This window comes from Mesocricetus auratus, unplaced genomic scaffold, assembly GCF_017639785.1.
Source record: "Mesocricetus auratus isolate SY011 unplaced genomic scaffold, BCM_Maur_2.0 Super-Scaffold_100014, whole genome shotgun sequence".
In the NCBI taxonomy this organism is placed as follows: Eukaryota; Metazoa; Chordata; class Mammalia; order Rodentia; family Cricetidae; genus Mesocricetus; species Mesocricetus auratus.
Genome location: NW_024429197.1, coordinates 23370961 through 23386557, shown reverse-complemented (window position 1 = coordinate 23386557; position 15597 = coordinate 23370961). Strand labels below are relative to the sequence as shown.

The following is a 15597-nucleotide window of genomic DNA, read 5'->3' as shown; positions in this document are numbered from 1 at the left end:
CACAAGCTGTCCAACCCATTCTTCTCTCCTGGGCAGCGAGGACATTTGGCAGCACTTCCTGTTGCTGTGGGCCCAGCAGAACTCCCTCAGCCAGCACAGCTTCCCTGGGGAACCTTCCTATTACACTTTGTAGTACTGTGTTGTGCCTCCGTGTTTATATGGAACTGGGGCCATTTGGGCATTCAAGTCTGATACAGATTTAGCAATGCGGCAAAGGCCTACCATGTATTTTATTTACTAGTAACATTCTAAGAGCAGGGGAACAGACACAATCCCTTGCCTTTAAGAAGTTTACAGTCTAGGCCAGGCGGTGGTGGTGTACACCTTTAATCCCAACACTCGGGAGGCAGAGGCAGCCAGATCTCTGTGAGTTCAAGACCAGCCTGGTCTACAAGAGCTAGTTCCAGGACAGCCTCCAAAGCCACAGAGAAACCCTGTTTCAACCCCCCCCCCAAAAAAAGAAGCTTACAGTCTAGTAGTTGAATATGGAATAATAGGCAACATGTGGAATGAATAATTACAAAGTACTAGAAATTACTGACACAGAACATCAGGCCGAGGTCAAAGATCAGCTGTTCACCTATCAGGAAACGTTCACCTGCCTTTCCCAAGGACAGTACGCTCCTCTGCACTTCATACTGAGAGCCCTCTACCTGGAATGCTCATTTGCCTGACACCAAGCATAACTCTTACTCTTCACTGTAAAACTTCTCTGGAACACCCGGGGCCAGGCCAGTAAGCCTCCTCTGATTGAGTCTATGTGACCACCTGGCTGAATGAACTCGAGGTAGAAGGAAGGCAGTGAGGGAAAGAGGCGGAGATAAGGAGTAAGTCCTTTCTTGATGGCACGCTCCACCAACAGTGCTAACAACGGGGTGTGCTGCCGGAATGGCAGGCTCCATCTAGACACCCGTGGGAGCATTAGGGGTCGACAGAAAACAAACGCTAGAAGAAGCCAGACTAGCTGCGTGGCCATGGTAAGCCAGTCTCTAGGTTTCAGGCTCCTGACCTACTTTGGAGATAATGCAAGATCTCAGTCGGGGCAGTGTGCTGAGATGAACAGACAGTGAGATCAATGTACAGAAACCTAGATTTCAACCAAGTCTTCCACTGACTGAGCTGTGTGTTCCAGGACAAAAGTACTGACCTTCAGGCTCACCACCTGCCTACGAGTAAACTACTTCTCTTCTGCATGGAGTGGGCATTTAATGAACGATGTATCCTGAAGCAGTCTAGACACTTGCACAGGGTCAGCTCTTCCCTACCTCACCCTACCTATGAATCCTAGCGGCTGGGAGGTGGAAATAGGAGGGTAAGGAATACAGAGTCATTTCTGGCTACATAGTGAGTCCAGGACAGCCTGGGCTATGTAAGACCTTTCTCGAAAAACAAAAGAGAAGCCTGAGCAGGGTTAGAGATTAGTGAAGGAGGGATGGAGAGAGCCCAGGCAACTCTGACAATCAGGAAACAGGCTGTCCGAGGAAGTTGGGAGGAAGACTTCCTACCCACAGAAAAGCATGCGTGAGGACCTGCCTAAAGGCAGCTTCCCTTTGAGCACTCTGGTCCAGGTAGGTTCCTGCACGTGAAGACACTATGCTTTTCTAGGTTGTATTATCCTGTGACCTACTGTGGTCAGGTATCTGTGCTGAATGTTCAAAGCAAAGGCAACCATCTGAGTCACTCATGCATTGGAGTTCCCTACAATGGAGAGGAGGCAGTTTTGACAGCACTGAGTCCCATAGATCCTAATCTTTCAGAGGTACATGTGAACTTACAACAAGGTATAGGCCCTGTTGTGACATTTCTGGCAACCTGAAGAGGCAAAGCAAGCAAGTTAGGGCTTCAGGTTGCTGACCTTACTTGCTCCTTGATTAACTGCACGCTCCTGGTTGCTTGGCCCTCCTGGAATCAAGGGCCTGCCTTGAGGCAGACAGACGGGAACATAATAATAATCAAGTGCCAGCGTTGGTGTGTTGGTGACTACACTGACAGTGTCAGCTGTCCCCAGCAGACTAGGTCTTGCATGGCACTGACGTGATGTGTCCGTCACATTATACACTGTGCTGGCCCAGGGCAGGACCATCTCTGTGGTCCTGTAGATCTCTGTTGCTTTTGTACAACAGCTGAATGTAGCTTTGGATTTCCCAGGGTCAGACAGAGTGGTCCAGTCAGCACTTGATCCATCACCTCTATGCCCACCACGTGGGTCATGAAGCTATAGTGCCCACCATATAATGGTGTGGCAACGAGTGTACCTGAGCTCTCTGTCCTCTCACATGACTCTGGCTCCATGACATACCTGAGAGTTGACAGCCTGTCCCATGGGGATTCGGGAACATTCCAGAGCAAACTGTTTGACACAGAAGTAACAGCCCTGAAGAGAGGGTGAGATGAGGTGAGGGGGGCATGAGAGGAAGGGGGAGTTCCTCCCACTCAGGGCTCCCCGCTCTTACCTGGAATGTCAGCTCCATGAGGATGATGCCCCCAGGCAGTGCCCGCTGCAGGTGGTAGGTAGTGACTGGCGTGCCAGTGCTCTGAAGAGAGGAAAAGGGGACGTGTGCTGAAGGCCCGCCAGTCTCGAACCCACACAGCAGAGTCCCTTAGGTTCCTGGCTTTAGTACCGGTAGTCTAGGGTCAGCCAATCAGTGCAATCACTGACGTGGGGTACGGATGGGAGCGCAACTCAGGTTGTTGCTGACTTCACCATTATGTGACAGTGAGTTACCTTAGGGCTCCCCTCAGTCTTGGCTTTAGGGCAGGAAAAGGAGCCACGGCCCTCTGTTCCAAGGATAGCCATAGCCCGTAGCCGGCTGGTGCTGTACAGAAGGAAGAGAGACAAGGTTGAATGAAGCAGGCCAGGGCTGAAGGCTGTGGCATCATTTCACATGGACTTGTTTTACAGGCGAGAGTCAGGCCAGAGGGAGGATGAGCTTGCTTAGAGTTCCCTGGTAAGCATGGCTGGGGCTAGAGTCCAGGTCTAGACTGCAGGGCAGCTGCTGTCTGGCAGGTAAGCTGTGTTCAGGATGGTGTAGGGGTGGCAGTAGACCAGGCATCTTTGTTTGTTACCTGGGAGAGAGGTCTATAGAGGGGAAGGAGAGGATGAGGCATGTTTGAAATCATATTAGGAAATGTCGGATGCCCTGAGGATAGTTCCTCTAAGAGGGAAAAGCGGTTTTCTTTTAATTGGGGAATAGCAACCCCACTGTTCTTGATCTTTTAATTTTTTTTTTTACTTGTGTTTGTGTGTATCTGTGAGTATGTGTGACACGTCTGCACCTGCTTGTGAAGACCACAAGAGCTAGAATTACAGGTGGCTGGAAGTTGTCTGATGTGGGACTGGGAACTAACTACCCTGGGTCCTGTGGAAGGCAGCAAAAACTCCTAACCACTGAGCCATCTCTCCAGCCCCTTCTAGTTAATACTGAACAAGGAGAATGGGAAGCAGGGAAGGACTTTGAAAAGCCTGAAGGAGCTGAGACGACAGACTTGTGCTGGTGGGTGGTAATGGGAGTGCCAATGCTTGAGGAAAGAGAAGGGGGCACATTTTAGGGGCTCACCAGCCTAGAACCATCTTGGGGGGTGATTCCTTTAAGTTCCTGACCTTCATGGTGTCATTTGGGACCAGTGGACTCAGTGCAGCACTCAGAACACTGGCAATTCAGTTACTATTCACTACCTACAGCAGGTACTGCTCAGGGTATCTTTACCATGGAAGTGGCTTTCTGATAGAAGAAATGTTCCATTTAATCCTCAAGGAAGTGCTATTAGACTTAGTGATCACTAAAACTGGTGAGAAAGGGATGCTTAACTTTAAATTATGTTCTAGAAATATTTTTTTTAAAAACTAGCATCATATTTCCTCATTGGCCATCTGAAAGCAAGACAGGTCCCCAGTAGGTGTACTGAAGTCTCTCACGTAAGTTCCCTCAGAGTCCTCACTCTTGCTGTGTACTCCAGCTGCTATGGTCTGATCTGAAAATATCAGCTGAATGTGTGTGGTCAGTGTTTCTGTCAGCACTCAAGGACAACAACTCATTAAATTGAACTAAGTGCCCTTGAATGGATTATCAAGATCTACACAGTGAAAAAACATCATGCTAATCTGGGCGGTGGTGGCGCACGCCTTTAATCCCAGCACTAGGGAGGCAGAGGCAGGCGGATCTATGTGAGTTCGAGGCTAGGCTGGACTCACAGCCTCCAAAATAATACAGAGAAACCCTGTCTCGTAAAACCAAAAACAAAAAAACAAAAAAAAATCATGCTAGTCTTGGTACACACACACACACACACACACACACACACACACACACACACACACACACACACACACAATTAAAACCAAAAGTACAGGCTCTGAATCAGGCCTAAGACAAGAATTGTCAGGTTTAGGTTGATGGATGCAGTAAGAGAGAACTGACGTCTTCCAGGACTCAGGCTGTCGGTACTAGACAGAGAGCTGAGTGTGACTAAGAGTGGTCAGGGTAAAAGTAGGACCACTACAGAGCACCTTGGTGAAAATGGACCAAGGTGAAGAGGTTATATCACAAAGACCAAGACAGGGATCAATAAGACCCACATTCAAAAGCTCAGGGGTGTATGTGAGATCTGCATGAATGGATATATGCAGGCATCTAAACAAATGAGGTGTGGGTAGGCGCAGCTTGGTGGGAATGTGCAGACTGTGTGTGTCCTTGTGAATTTGACAAGCTGCATGAGGTTTGTAGGACATGCAGGAGGGCCCCATGAAACGTGTCTAAGATCTTCACATATGTGTGCCAGTGTGGTGAGCTAGGATGAATATGTAGTATGCCTGAGCTGTCAAAGCAGGGGCCATCTGAAGGAAGGCAGGCTGCAGGGCCTCACTCATGGTGGGTAAGTGGTTAGGAAGAAGGACCAGATTCACCTGCGGGTAGGCGATGGGGGCCGAAGTGGAACCAGCGCAAAGCCGATGCTCTGTAGGTACTGCACGTACTGCTGCAGGAAGGCCAAGCTCAGCTCCTTCAGCCATGGCTCTTCTCGGGCTCCTGGAGGGGCCACCTCCAAGGACTCGCAGCTTGCGGGAACCTCTCGACCTCCAGATCCTGACTCGGGACGTTGTCGCCGCTGCAGGAGTGAAGAATTCAGGCTCTTATCCACTGAAGTGCAGGTCACTGCTGGGGACAGGTCTCTGGGGAGAGAGCTAAGGCTCACCTGCCCCTCAGAGGGTGCAGAAGTCTCTGGGGGTCCATGCAGCCAGGCAGCTGGGTCAAAGAGCAGAGCTGTTGCACAGTAATGCACCAAGCGGGATGACTGCTTCAGGGTCTCCAGCTCCCCAGCCTGGGGACACAGGACAGTGCTCACTGGAACAGTGGCCAAGGAAGGGCCACAGACCTTTAGAGGACGCAGAGGGGGCAACTCACACTGATAGGCATGCTGGCCGGTGCGGAACGCTGCTGCCAGGTTACAAACAGGTTCTCCATCTTCATCTGGCGCTCCAGCTCTGGGGGTGGACGGCATCAGCAGAACCCTTCTCAGCTGACCACTCCCTCCCAGTCTCCCCAGAATTTTCCTTCCCCACTGCCTGGCCCACATTGCTCACCTTTGCGCTCTGTCATCTTGATTTCTAAGAACTGATGCCCATGGTAGGTGACAGGATCTGGAGGTCTGGGCACAGGACCAACTGTGGAGCTGGGGCGAGCAGCTGTGATGTCCCTTAGGGCTTCATCAAAGGGAAATGTATCCAAGGAGAGGGGACCTCCACCACGAGAGGCCCCACTCAGCCGGCCCTGTTCGCGACTCAGTGGGGGGCTTGCATTCCGGATGAGGGTCTCCACTTCCATGGTTGGCAGTAAGAATGGGTTTGGCTCCTGAGAAGGATGGAGAGTCACATCTGGCTCAAGCCCCTTTGACCTTGAACCCTTCCACATCAGGGGTTCCTCTCCTACCACCTGTCCCCAGTCTGTCTCCCATCCCCTGCTTCCTGTAACTGGCACTCAGAGGCCAGAACTAGTGGAGGGAGCTAGGCAGCAGTACCTTCCCATCTCGCATAGGAAAGTCCAGCTGGCCGCAGTGATGGAAGAGTCCAAGCTTCTGGCTGAGCAGGCAGAAGATGAGATGGGCTCGTGCGTTCTGCCACTGTACAAGGCGGATCAGAGCTCGGCCCAATGCTGCACCCAGGTCTGGAGCCCAGTTATAAGTCAGCAGCTGTAGCTAGAGATAGGGGCCGGGGTCAGCGAGGTCACAGAACCCCTCCTCCCACCCCAGTCCTTGAGCGCACACTTACCTTCTTGTCTGTGACCTCTAGCAGCAAGAGCCTTTGCCGGGGAGCACTGCGCCCTGGGCTTCCATCTCCTCCTGACTCAAAGCGCTGCACAGCTTTGGCAGCTACAGGGAGGGGAGGAGGACAGTGGGGAGCTGTGGGTGGAGCCCCAGATCCCACCCTCCCCCTGCAGGGCCAGGGACTACCCAGCAGTCACTGGAGTCCACAATCTCCTCACCCTGCTGGGTTGGTCTCCTCCACTGTGCGAAGTTCCTTCCTAGAAGAAGCAGGTGCCGCTCAGTTGCTGGGCGGGATGCTGGACCCAGCTGCCCTGGGGAACAAGGGCTGAAGATATCTGGCTCAGAACCTCTGTTGGGAGGAAGGAGCGGGTAAGAAGAAACAATTCCTGGCTCCATTCTCTGACCTGTACCTCCTGAGGCCTTGTGCCCACTTCTGCTAACCCAGTCCCTACTGGTTTGGCTTACTGTAGTTGCCAACTTCTGGGACTCTGGGGAAGGAAGGCCATTTCAATGCTACCAGATCTCAAACTCACAAATGCTGCTCAAAGACTCGGACACTGGTGTCTCCAGCCATGGAGATGACTAGAGTGGTGAACTCTGACAGGATGGACGGGAGGAGGAACCGGGACACCATGTGAGTGGAGCTTCTGGACACAGAGGCACAACCTGGAGACAGAGAAGTCACTGCATGGCTGCAGCATGGAAAGTAGGCCAAGGACTGAGGAATGGGAGGGGGACCAGGGTCTCACCAATCTGAACCATGAATCCCATCCAGCGCTGAATGACACGAGCAAACACAGGGTGCAGAGTCCCCACCTCACCCTCCTCCAGCTGTGTTGTCCGGCGTCTGAAAACAGGAGTTAGAATGCCACACTCATAGGGCACACGGTTACCAAGTACCATCCGGGGACTTTACATTGGATATGCCCTAGTACAGACCACACCATACCCACCACTCCAGACCACACCATACACACCACTCCATACCACACCATACACACCACAGACCACACCATACACACCACTCCATACCACACCATACACACCACAGACCACACCATACACACCACTCCATACCACACCATACACACCACAGACCACACCATACCCACCACTCCATACCACACCATACACACCACTCCATACCACACCATACACACCACAGACCACACCATACACACCACTCCATACCACACCATACACACCACAGACCACACCATACACACCACACCATGCCACATCATACACACACAGCACACCCATACCTTTGTCTCTGGGCTCCGGAATCTGGGCCTGGTGCCCGCTCAGATCCACCTGGGGTCCGAACGTTCTCAGTTTTATGACGCCTCCGACCCCGAGTATCTTCTGGCCGGTCCAGGACAATGTCATCAGTTGTTTTGGGGGAACCCAAATCTCCACCTTCTGTTTTACTCTAGCAACAAAGCAGGGAATGAGGATGTGCCATTAGGAAGAGGAGCAGAAATGAGCCTAGAGGGCTTAGAGGCCTGATTCAGGCCCTGATGGCTCAGCCCTGGAGGCTAACTAACCAGCCTGGGTCATTTACTAACTTTCCTGACTCTCATCTTCCTTGTGGGCAAAAGTGCTATTTTAGAGGGTTCCCATTTAGAAACATGAAGGCAGTTGGTAAGCTGGGACTTGTTTTGTTTTGCAAACTCCAATCCAAAGGACAGAGCAGTTTTATCTCAAAAGACAAGTAACAAGGGCGGTAGGGGAGAGGGTTGGAGCAGGTAGGAAACAGTTACAGAGGCCAGCTTCACCACTTCCTCCCATTACCAGCATATCCCAGAAGCTACGGCGGCCAGCTTTGCTGGGTGGGGTCACAGGCTCCCCCGAGACAGGGGCAGAGGGAAAGGTGCCGGCTCTGCAGGCAGGGCTCTTAGTTTCCAATGATCCGCTCCTGAGACTTCCTGTGGACACCAAACATTGCAGGCTCCTGTCACTGATTCCCTTTACAGAAAAGCTCACCCCAAGCCTGGCACAAGTGTCTCAACCCCTACTCTACTGGTGAGTATGACACGCATGGCTGTAGCTGTGCATGCACGTGAGATGAGTCCCTGAGGGTATGTGTGCTGGGGTTAGGGCTGGGGCAGCTGAATGTACACACTTCTGCCACTGCCTCACCTTGAGGGTGTGCAGACAGGTGGTGGGCAAATGAACGTGTATTTCTGATGGGGCTTCTGCTTCTTTCTCTGACCCTCAGTCTGCACCCTTGCCCACCACATGATCCTGCCGTGATTGCTGACTTTCTCTGGATCCAGTATAAGAGTTGGGTTCTTGATTTGCATACCTGGAGGTGTGTCTTCTGCACACAGTGAAGCGGGCAGCAGACGCAGCTCCATGATGGCATCAGCCAGGGCCTGGCGAGCTGCAGCCCGGAGCTTCTCCTCTAGCTGTACAATGCTAATGTTCCCCTTTTCCCACACATCCAGTCGCAGCCTTGGGGACCCATCCTGAGCTGGAGGGGAAAATGGAGGTCACCTGTGGTGGCATTCCACCATGATCACCACTTCTAATTTTTTTTTAAGATTTACTTATTACATATACAGTGTTCTGCCTATATGCCAGAAGAGGACACTGGATTGAATTGTGGATGGTTATGAGTCACCATGTGGTTGCTGGGAATTGAACTCAGGATCCCTGGAAGAGCAGTCAGTGCTCTTAACCTCTGAGCCATCTCTCCAGCCCAGATCACCACTTCTGTCTTCATAGCATTGATGGAACACTCCGTCCCAGCAGGCTGTCTTACCTGAAGAGCTGTCCAGCATGTTTGGGCAGCGAACGACCTGAGTTAGTTGCTCAAATTCCTCCTCTTGTAGTGGGTCCGGAGGCCCCGGAGAAGAAGGGGGCCACATTGCTAGTGAGATGGGTGCCCCTCCTTCTTCCACAAAGGCTAGAGTGATGCAGGCAACTCCTGTGCAGAAACCCATGGGAAGGCTCAGATCTAGTACACGCACACAGCCCCTCCCAGTCCCCTCCTCAGCAGCAAGGTTTCCTAGCCTGAAGGTGAAAAAAGCCTTTCTTACACTTGGTATAGCACAAGGCCTGAGCCCAGCAATTTACCTTTGCCACCGGTGCCCTGTCCCCCAGGTTTGTTATACAAGTAGATATCCAAGTCGGGCAGGCCACCTTGTGGTGGGAGTGGGTGCTGGGGAGGAAACAGCCATGAGCACTAAGATGGAGGTCCATGGCGGGGGAAGAGGGAGCATGTATGCATGGGAGCTCCGGAAGACACAGGCAGGCGGGTGGACCCAGGCCCAAGGGCAAAACCACAGATGGAAGTATCTATAGAAAAGTGACCGTCTGGGTGCAGGGAACAGGGTACTGAGTGTGGAGGGTGAGGGCACTCTCACTTGGAAGTGGTTCCGGCTGTTGCTGTCTGTGTACTTGGGCGAGTGCAGGAAGGTGAGTAAATTCTGACGGAGGTACCAGGCCAGGGCGGGAAGCCAGGGTCTACAGGATGGAGGCAAGGCTAGATGCAGAACTTCCGAGGGGAGACTTCCAGGAGGCTGGATGAACTGCATTAGAAGAACAGAGCTGAAGGTATGGCTGTAGGCTAGACATCCCCGGCACCCATGGCTGGATGCAAAAAGGAGGCTGGTGTCAGAGAGGCAGCTGACCTCTACATCAGCTGGGGTCAGCTTGCAGTTCCGAACCAGCATGACTGTGATGACATCCAGTGTGGCCTCATCTAGGCGCCGACGCAGAACCCTCACCAATTCATCTGTGATTTCAGGACCTTGACCGAGCCATGTTAGAAGGGTGGGGGAACTGTTAGAGCTTTCAGCCATCCTGAGTCTAGGCCTTAAGTCCCTGACCACATGATGGGAATGGACAAAACTATGCATGCCAGCTAGAAGGGAACCAGCACAAAGTTCTTGTTTTTCGGGCTACTCAACATGATTCTGGACACAGACATTTTGTCTAAGGTCCTCAAAGTTCGAATCCAAAAAGCGGTAATTTTAATACCACCAATCCCAGAGTTGTGTTACAACTACTAAAAAAAGAAGTGTCCTAGTTAGCTTTAACTGTCAACTTGATATAGCCTACAGTCATCTGAGAATGAAGTCTCAATTGAGGGACTGCCCAGGCTGACTGGTTTGTAGACTTATCTGTGGGAGATTGTCTTGATTAGTAATTAGCACAGGAGGACCCAGGACACTGTGGCAGCACCACCCTCTGGGCAGGTGGTCACGGGGTGTGGGGGGTGTGGGGTGTGGGGGGTGGGGGTGGAGAGGGGGGGAATTCTAGTTGAGCATGGGCTGGTAAGTGAGCCAGCACCAGCATGCCTTCATGGCTTCAGCTTTAAGTTACTGTTGAGTTCCTGCCCTGATTTCCATTGATGATGTAACCCGTAAGCTGAAAAAAACTCCTAAGTTGCTTTTGGTTAGTGTTTTTTCCACAGCGATACAATGTAACTAGAGCAGCATGTGACAATTTTAGCCTAAGATCTGGTCCACATCACCTGGGCACCTCAGGTTCAATGCAGCTCCAACTGATCCTACCATCTTCACCCAGCCCATCTCTGGTCTCGGGCCAGGGGACCCAGCAGCTATTCTGCGATTGTCTGGCCTCTTCCCATACCACACCTCAATCAGGCTGTCTTGTCTCACCTGGTTCCTACTCAAGGCAAGCCCAGAGCACAGCAAGCACTGGAGGAGAGAGTCCAGGGCAGACTAGGCAGCTGCAAGATAAATACTTCTCAGAATCCTTACCTGCCTGTCCTACACCGTGCACCAGCAGCTGGATATGTCTGTCCACTTGGCCCACAGGGCGAACGGCATCAGGACTGCGGCTGGAAGCCATGTCCAGGGGAGAACGAGGACCCTACAGGGACAACAATGGTCAGGGTCTAGCTCCCAGAAGCAAAGGATGAGGGGTGCATGGGAGCAGCAGGTAGTGGAATGACACATGCCGAGACATCCTCAGAGTAGATGGGTTCTTGGCTTCTGGACAGAGCTAGGGATTGGGGCAGAGAATCCCCTTCCCATGGTCGGTCACTGCAGGATGTCTCCAGAAGTCTAGAAAAGAAAGGCAAGGTCTTTGGGCATATCTCCTCCCATGCCATCCCTGACCCAGCCTTTAACCCATGTCCTCAGGGTACACATACCGAAGGTAGTACACGGCCTTCGTTGCTCGCTCTTGATAAACAAACATATTTTTCCGGTTCACTACAGAGAAGGCGTTGAGCACAGAGCGCAGGGCCTGGATAGCTGGAGGAGTAACATGGGGTGAGGAAACTTCTTTCCCTAGGTCTCCCACTCCTGCCTGCCCTCTCATGCCAATCACATACCCCGAGAGACCCCCATGCTGGGTCCCATCTTGAGGCGTGAATGGACTCGGATCACAGTTCCCCATACAACGTCACAGGAGAAATGGCCTGGGACAAACTGCATCGTGGCTGCTAGGTATCCTCGGGGAGCACAGCTCTCATCAGCAGCGTAATCTGCAGAGGGGGCAGCATAGGTGACAAACAGGATATCCAGGCCTCAGCCTCCTTACCCCAGACTTCTTACTCCTGATCCCTCACCCCTGACATTCTCCCAAGGAAAGGTAAACATGAGTAGCAGAGATGAGCTAGGCACGGACACATCCTGAGGAGGCTATGGTACAGAGGCTTCTAGGACTGTCTTCAGGAGACTGGAAGGAGTTAAGGAGGGACATCAAGAAAGGCAATTCTAAAGGCGAGGCCAAAGGATCCTGGCTTATCACAGCACATGCCAGTGGCCCCGTAAGTACTGTCTTCACCAAAAGCTGTAGCATACCTCATCGAAAGAAACAAGCTATGGATGCCTGTGCATACTAGCTGCAGAGTGAGGGCAGCATTCCTGTGCTTTGAAGGAAAGGCACCCCAGCAGCTGGTATAGTAGTAATCAAGGGCCATGGGCATAGCCCAGCACCATTTCATCCTTGTCATCCTTCCAGGGGAACAAGGAACTTTCTTTAGGATGAAGGAGCAGTTTGATTCCCCAGAAACACTACTGACAGGGGTCAGCAACACACAGACTACCCAAGAGAATTCGGGCTCTCTGGCCCAGAATGCAGCTCCTAAAGGCTTCAGAGAATATATGGAGACTAAAACAAGGAAGAGCTGTGCCTAGGTTCGGACTGGTCTCCCATGCCAGACTGCCCAGAGTCCTGATGTGGAGTGCTTGGTTGTCTTGGCTCAGTCTCAATGTACAGAAATGGCTCTCAAAACCACAGCAGTCTGCTAATTATGGGGTATCTACTTCTATGCAGGGAAACATCCCAGGATATGCTAAGAGAAATACTCCTCTAACAATGGTCAAAAGGGTGGAGAATATTAAAAATAAGGCGTCTCAAACCAGAAGGGACAACTGCAGAGGTCATGACTGGGCTTTTCTTCTGTGGGCTGGCATAAGCACTCATGGGGTGCAAGAGAGGGAAGCCTAAGTGTTGAGACTTTAATTACTACCCCCATTAGTGTGTTCCCTTCCCATAACCAGAAACCTCAAGAAACCCAAAGAAGCCTGGTGCTGCCTGTCTGGAAGGACAGCCAATCAGAAGACTAACTTTGCTATAGTGTCTCAGACTCCTCCCCTCTGTCTCCTCCCTGTGGAACTGGCTGCCAACTTCTTACTCCCCCACACTCTTCACTTGTCTATTTCCCTGTTGGATTAATGGTGTAGAATATTTTTTAATGATGCAAAGATGTGCTGCATTCTTTTATTTGCATCTGTTTAACTCTGCAAAGCTGTGTTACTCTGGGGCTGGAGAATTGGCTCAGTGGTTAAAAGCACTGTTTGCTCTTCCTGAGGTTCCAAGTTCAATTTCCAGCAACCACATGGTGGCTCACAACCATCTATAACAAGAGCTGGTGCCCTCTTCTGGCCTGCAGTCACATATGTAGGCAGAACACTGTAAACATAATACATCTTAAAAAAAAAAAAAGCTGTGTTACTCTGCCTGCCTAAAACACCTGGTTGCTCTAATAAAGAGCTGAAAGGCCAACCCCTAAACAGGAGAGAGAAGCAGATAGGGCTGGGGGCAGAGAAAATAAATAGGAGGGGAAATCCAGGGAAGAGAGGGAGAATGGAGAAAAGGAGAAGAGTATGTCAAGGGCCAGTCACCTAGCCACATAGCCAGTCATGGAGTGAGAAGCAAAGACAATACATAGAATAAAGGGTAAAAAACGTAATTAAAGAGAAATGGGATAATTTAAGTTAGAAAAGCTGGCTAGAATCAAACCAAGCTAAGGCCGGACATTCATAAACTTGAATAAGTGTCCTTGTATTTATTTCGGAGCTGGGTTGCAGGCCCCCAAAGAGTAGAAAAAGAAAAAGAAAAAACAAAACAAAAACCAACTACAGGTTAAGATAAATATTTTGGGTATCAAGGCAAAGCCATGCCATTATGAAATGAGGTCACAGCCTGGTGCTAACCATTTTTTTATCCATTATTCTTCAGCATTCTCCAGGTATGGCTTTCCCCCGACTAAACAGAAGCAAGCTCAGTTCTGAACCTCATTTTGAAGGTCTTTGCTTGCCTCTCCCTTCCTTCAGTCACTATATCCACTTTCTCTGCTGACCTACTTGAAAGAGCAGTTGCTCTCTGCCTCACTCTGCCTTTTCGTCTGGCTTCTAGTCCATCTCTCCACTGAAACTGCTTTCTGTAAAGTCAGTGATGACCTAGCAGCAGCCAAATGCAGGGATCCTTCTCTTTCTAGTCTTGCTTCCCACGAGAGGAATGGGTAAAAGGAAGGGCAGAGACACTGCTTTGTGAGGGAGGCTCCTGGCTGTGATCATACCATCACTGGGCAGGGGTGCCCGCTGACGGGAATGGAAAGGTGTCTCGCTGCGCCATAGATCTTCTTCACTCTCGGCCACCAGAAGGGAGTTACAAACATGACTGTCATGAAGGTCCTGAAGAAGCAGTCGCTAGGAGAAGGAACAAGGTGTCAGAAAACCGAAATATCTTCTACTAAGTGGGTGATGGTCAGGGGTGATGAAAGGCCGCAGAGAATAACCACTTTTACGGAGGTCCAAGGTCAAAAAGAGTATCAAGAGCCCAGCCTGGACTACCTGTAATACACTGTATCAAAAACAAAAGTGAAGTAGCCAAGGACAGTCTGCCTCAATACTGCGTCAGCCTTGCATGCTGCAACCTGGAGAACAGCCTATGTTGGTACTATGAAAGGTTATTTCTAGGCACTGTGGAGTGAAAGCCAAGGAACAGGTTTCTCATCAAGGAGACACTGTCAAATCTGCATGGAGAAAAAGGTGATACAGGCAGCTTGGGGAGTCAAAAATATAATTTTGAAGTGGGAAAAAAAAACAAAGAATGAACCACTCAAAAAAAAACAAAACAAAACAAAAAGCCACCAATGAAGGGTAGCAGTGATGAGGGGGCCATGATGAGAGCAGCAGTAATGAAAGAATAGTGTCCTGCTGGAACAGAGCTCAGGGCTCTGACAGCAAACCCAGCGAACAGTTGTTCCTCATGAGAATCTGGTTACCATCTCTCAGTTCTCAAAAGTGCTTTCTTCAAGAAGTCTTCCCAGATACCCAGGGTCACAGACCCGTCAATGCGCTCCCCTAGCAGCCTCTGCTTCTCTGCTACAGAGTCTTCACAGCTGACATGGAAATCACCCATGGACTTTAGTTGTCCAATGTCTGTCTGGCATTTTCTTTTTTTGGTTTTTACGAGACAGGGTTTCTCTGTATTGTTTTGGAGGCTGTTGGTCCAGCCCGGCCTCGAACTCACAGAGATCCGCCTGCCTCTGCCTCCCGAGTGCTGGGATTAAAGGCGTGCGCCACCACCGCCTGTCTCTGGCATTTTCTACACAAGCACCAGAGTCAGGGTCCCTGTGAGTGGTTCTCACTGACTTCCTAATGCTAGTACATCTAGGAGTCATTGACAGGGAATGAGACCCTTCCAGTTTGTAGGGAATTGGGGGAGTAACAGTTTTCCAGAACTTGGGGTGTCAAAGAAAAGGTCTCTGTCATTGCTTAGCCTGACACAGACCACCAGGTTCTAAAAGTTTGGTTCCTAGAAATTCCTTCCTCTTCTGCTCTGCCTGTGCCTGAGTCCTGCCCCTGGCCGACTTACCTGGTTGACCTCTCTGCAGATCTCCCCAACGCGCCTCACCAGGAGTTGCTGCAGGTGGCGACACTCAGTGCCAGGCCCACCATCCTCCCGAATCAGGCTCCTAAGCAGAGAGGATGGATATGACAGAAAATTGCAGTGGGAGGAAGTCCTAAGTGGGAGGGAAGGTCATGGTGCTGGGGCCAAAGGAAACTCTATAAAGGAGTTAAACGTGGACGTAAGAGGTGAATTTGTGGGAAAGGGGAATCTTGGACA

The 15597-nt window shown here is 51.0% G+C and overlaps 1 protein-coding gene across 4 annotated transcripts in view; it reads right to left on the bottom strand.

Moving 5' to 3' along the window:
• Positions 1-15597, bottom strand: part of Szt2 (SZT2 subunit of KICSTOR complex) — a 45422-nt gene that overhangs the window by 3787 nt on the left and 26038 nt on the right. For all 4 annotated transcript variants that reach the window (XM_005083877.4, XM_040756807.1, XM_013123409.3 and 1 more), the window contains 25 exons: positions 15346-15445; positions 14045-14174; positions 11570-11722; positions 11387-11489; positions 11192-11297; positions 10992-11103; positions 9897-10015; positions 9630-9794; positions 9340-9424; positions 9026-9190; positions 8567-8734; positions 8053-8186; positions 7524-7690; positions 7008-7105; positions 6792-6924; positions 6477-6607; positions 6263-6363; positions 6013-6189; positions 5579-5846; positions 5400-5479; positions 5191-5316; positions 4904-5103; positions 2726-2816; positions 2454-2534; positions 2300-2374 (listed from right to left, as the gene is read on the bottom strand). In XM_005083877.4, the coding sequence (XP_005083934.1) occupies positions 2300-2374; positions 2454-2534; positions 2726-2816; positions 4904-5103; positions 5191-5316; positions 5400-5479; positions 5579-5846; positions 6013-6189; positions 6263-6363; positions 6477-6607; positions 6792-6924; positions 7008-7105; positions 7524-7690; positions 8053-8186; positions 8567-8734; positions 9026-9190; positions 9340-9424; positions 9630-9794; positions 9897-10015; positions 10992-11103; positions 11192-11297; positions 11387-11489; positions 11570-11722; positions 14045-14174; positions 15346-15445 (3268 nt within the window). The remainder of the gene's footprint in view (positions 1-2299; positions 2375-2453; positions 2535-2725; positions 2817-4903; positions 5104-5190; positions 5317-5399; positions 5480-5578; positions 5847-6012; positions 6190-6262; positions 6364-6476; positions 6608-6791; positions 6925-7007; positions 7106-7523; positions 7691-8052; positions 8187-8566; positions 8735-9025; positions 9191-9339; positions 9425-9629; positions 9795-9896; positions 10016-10991; positions 11104-11191; positions 11298-11386; positions 11490-11569; positions 11723-14044; positions 14175-15345; positions 15446-15597) is intronic.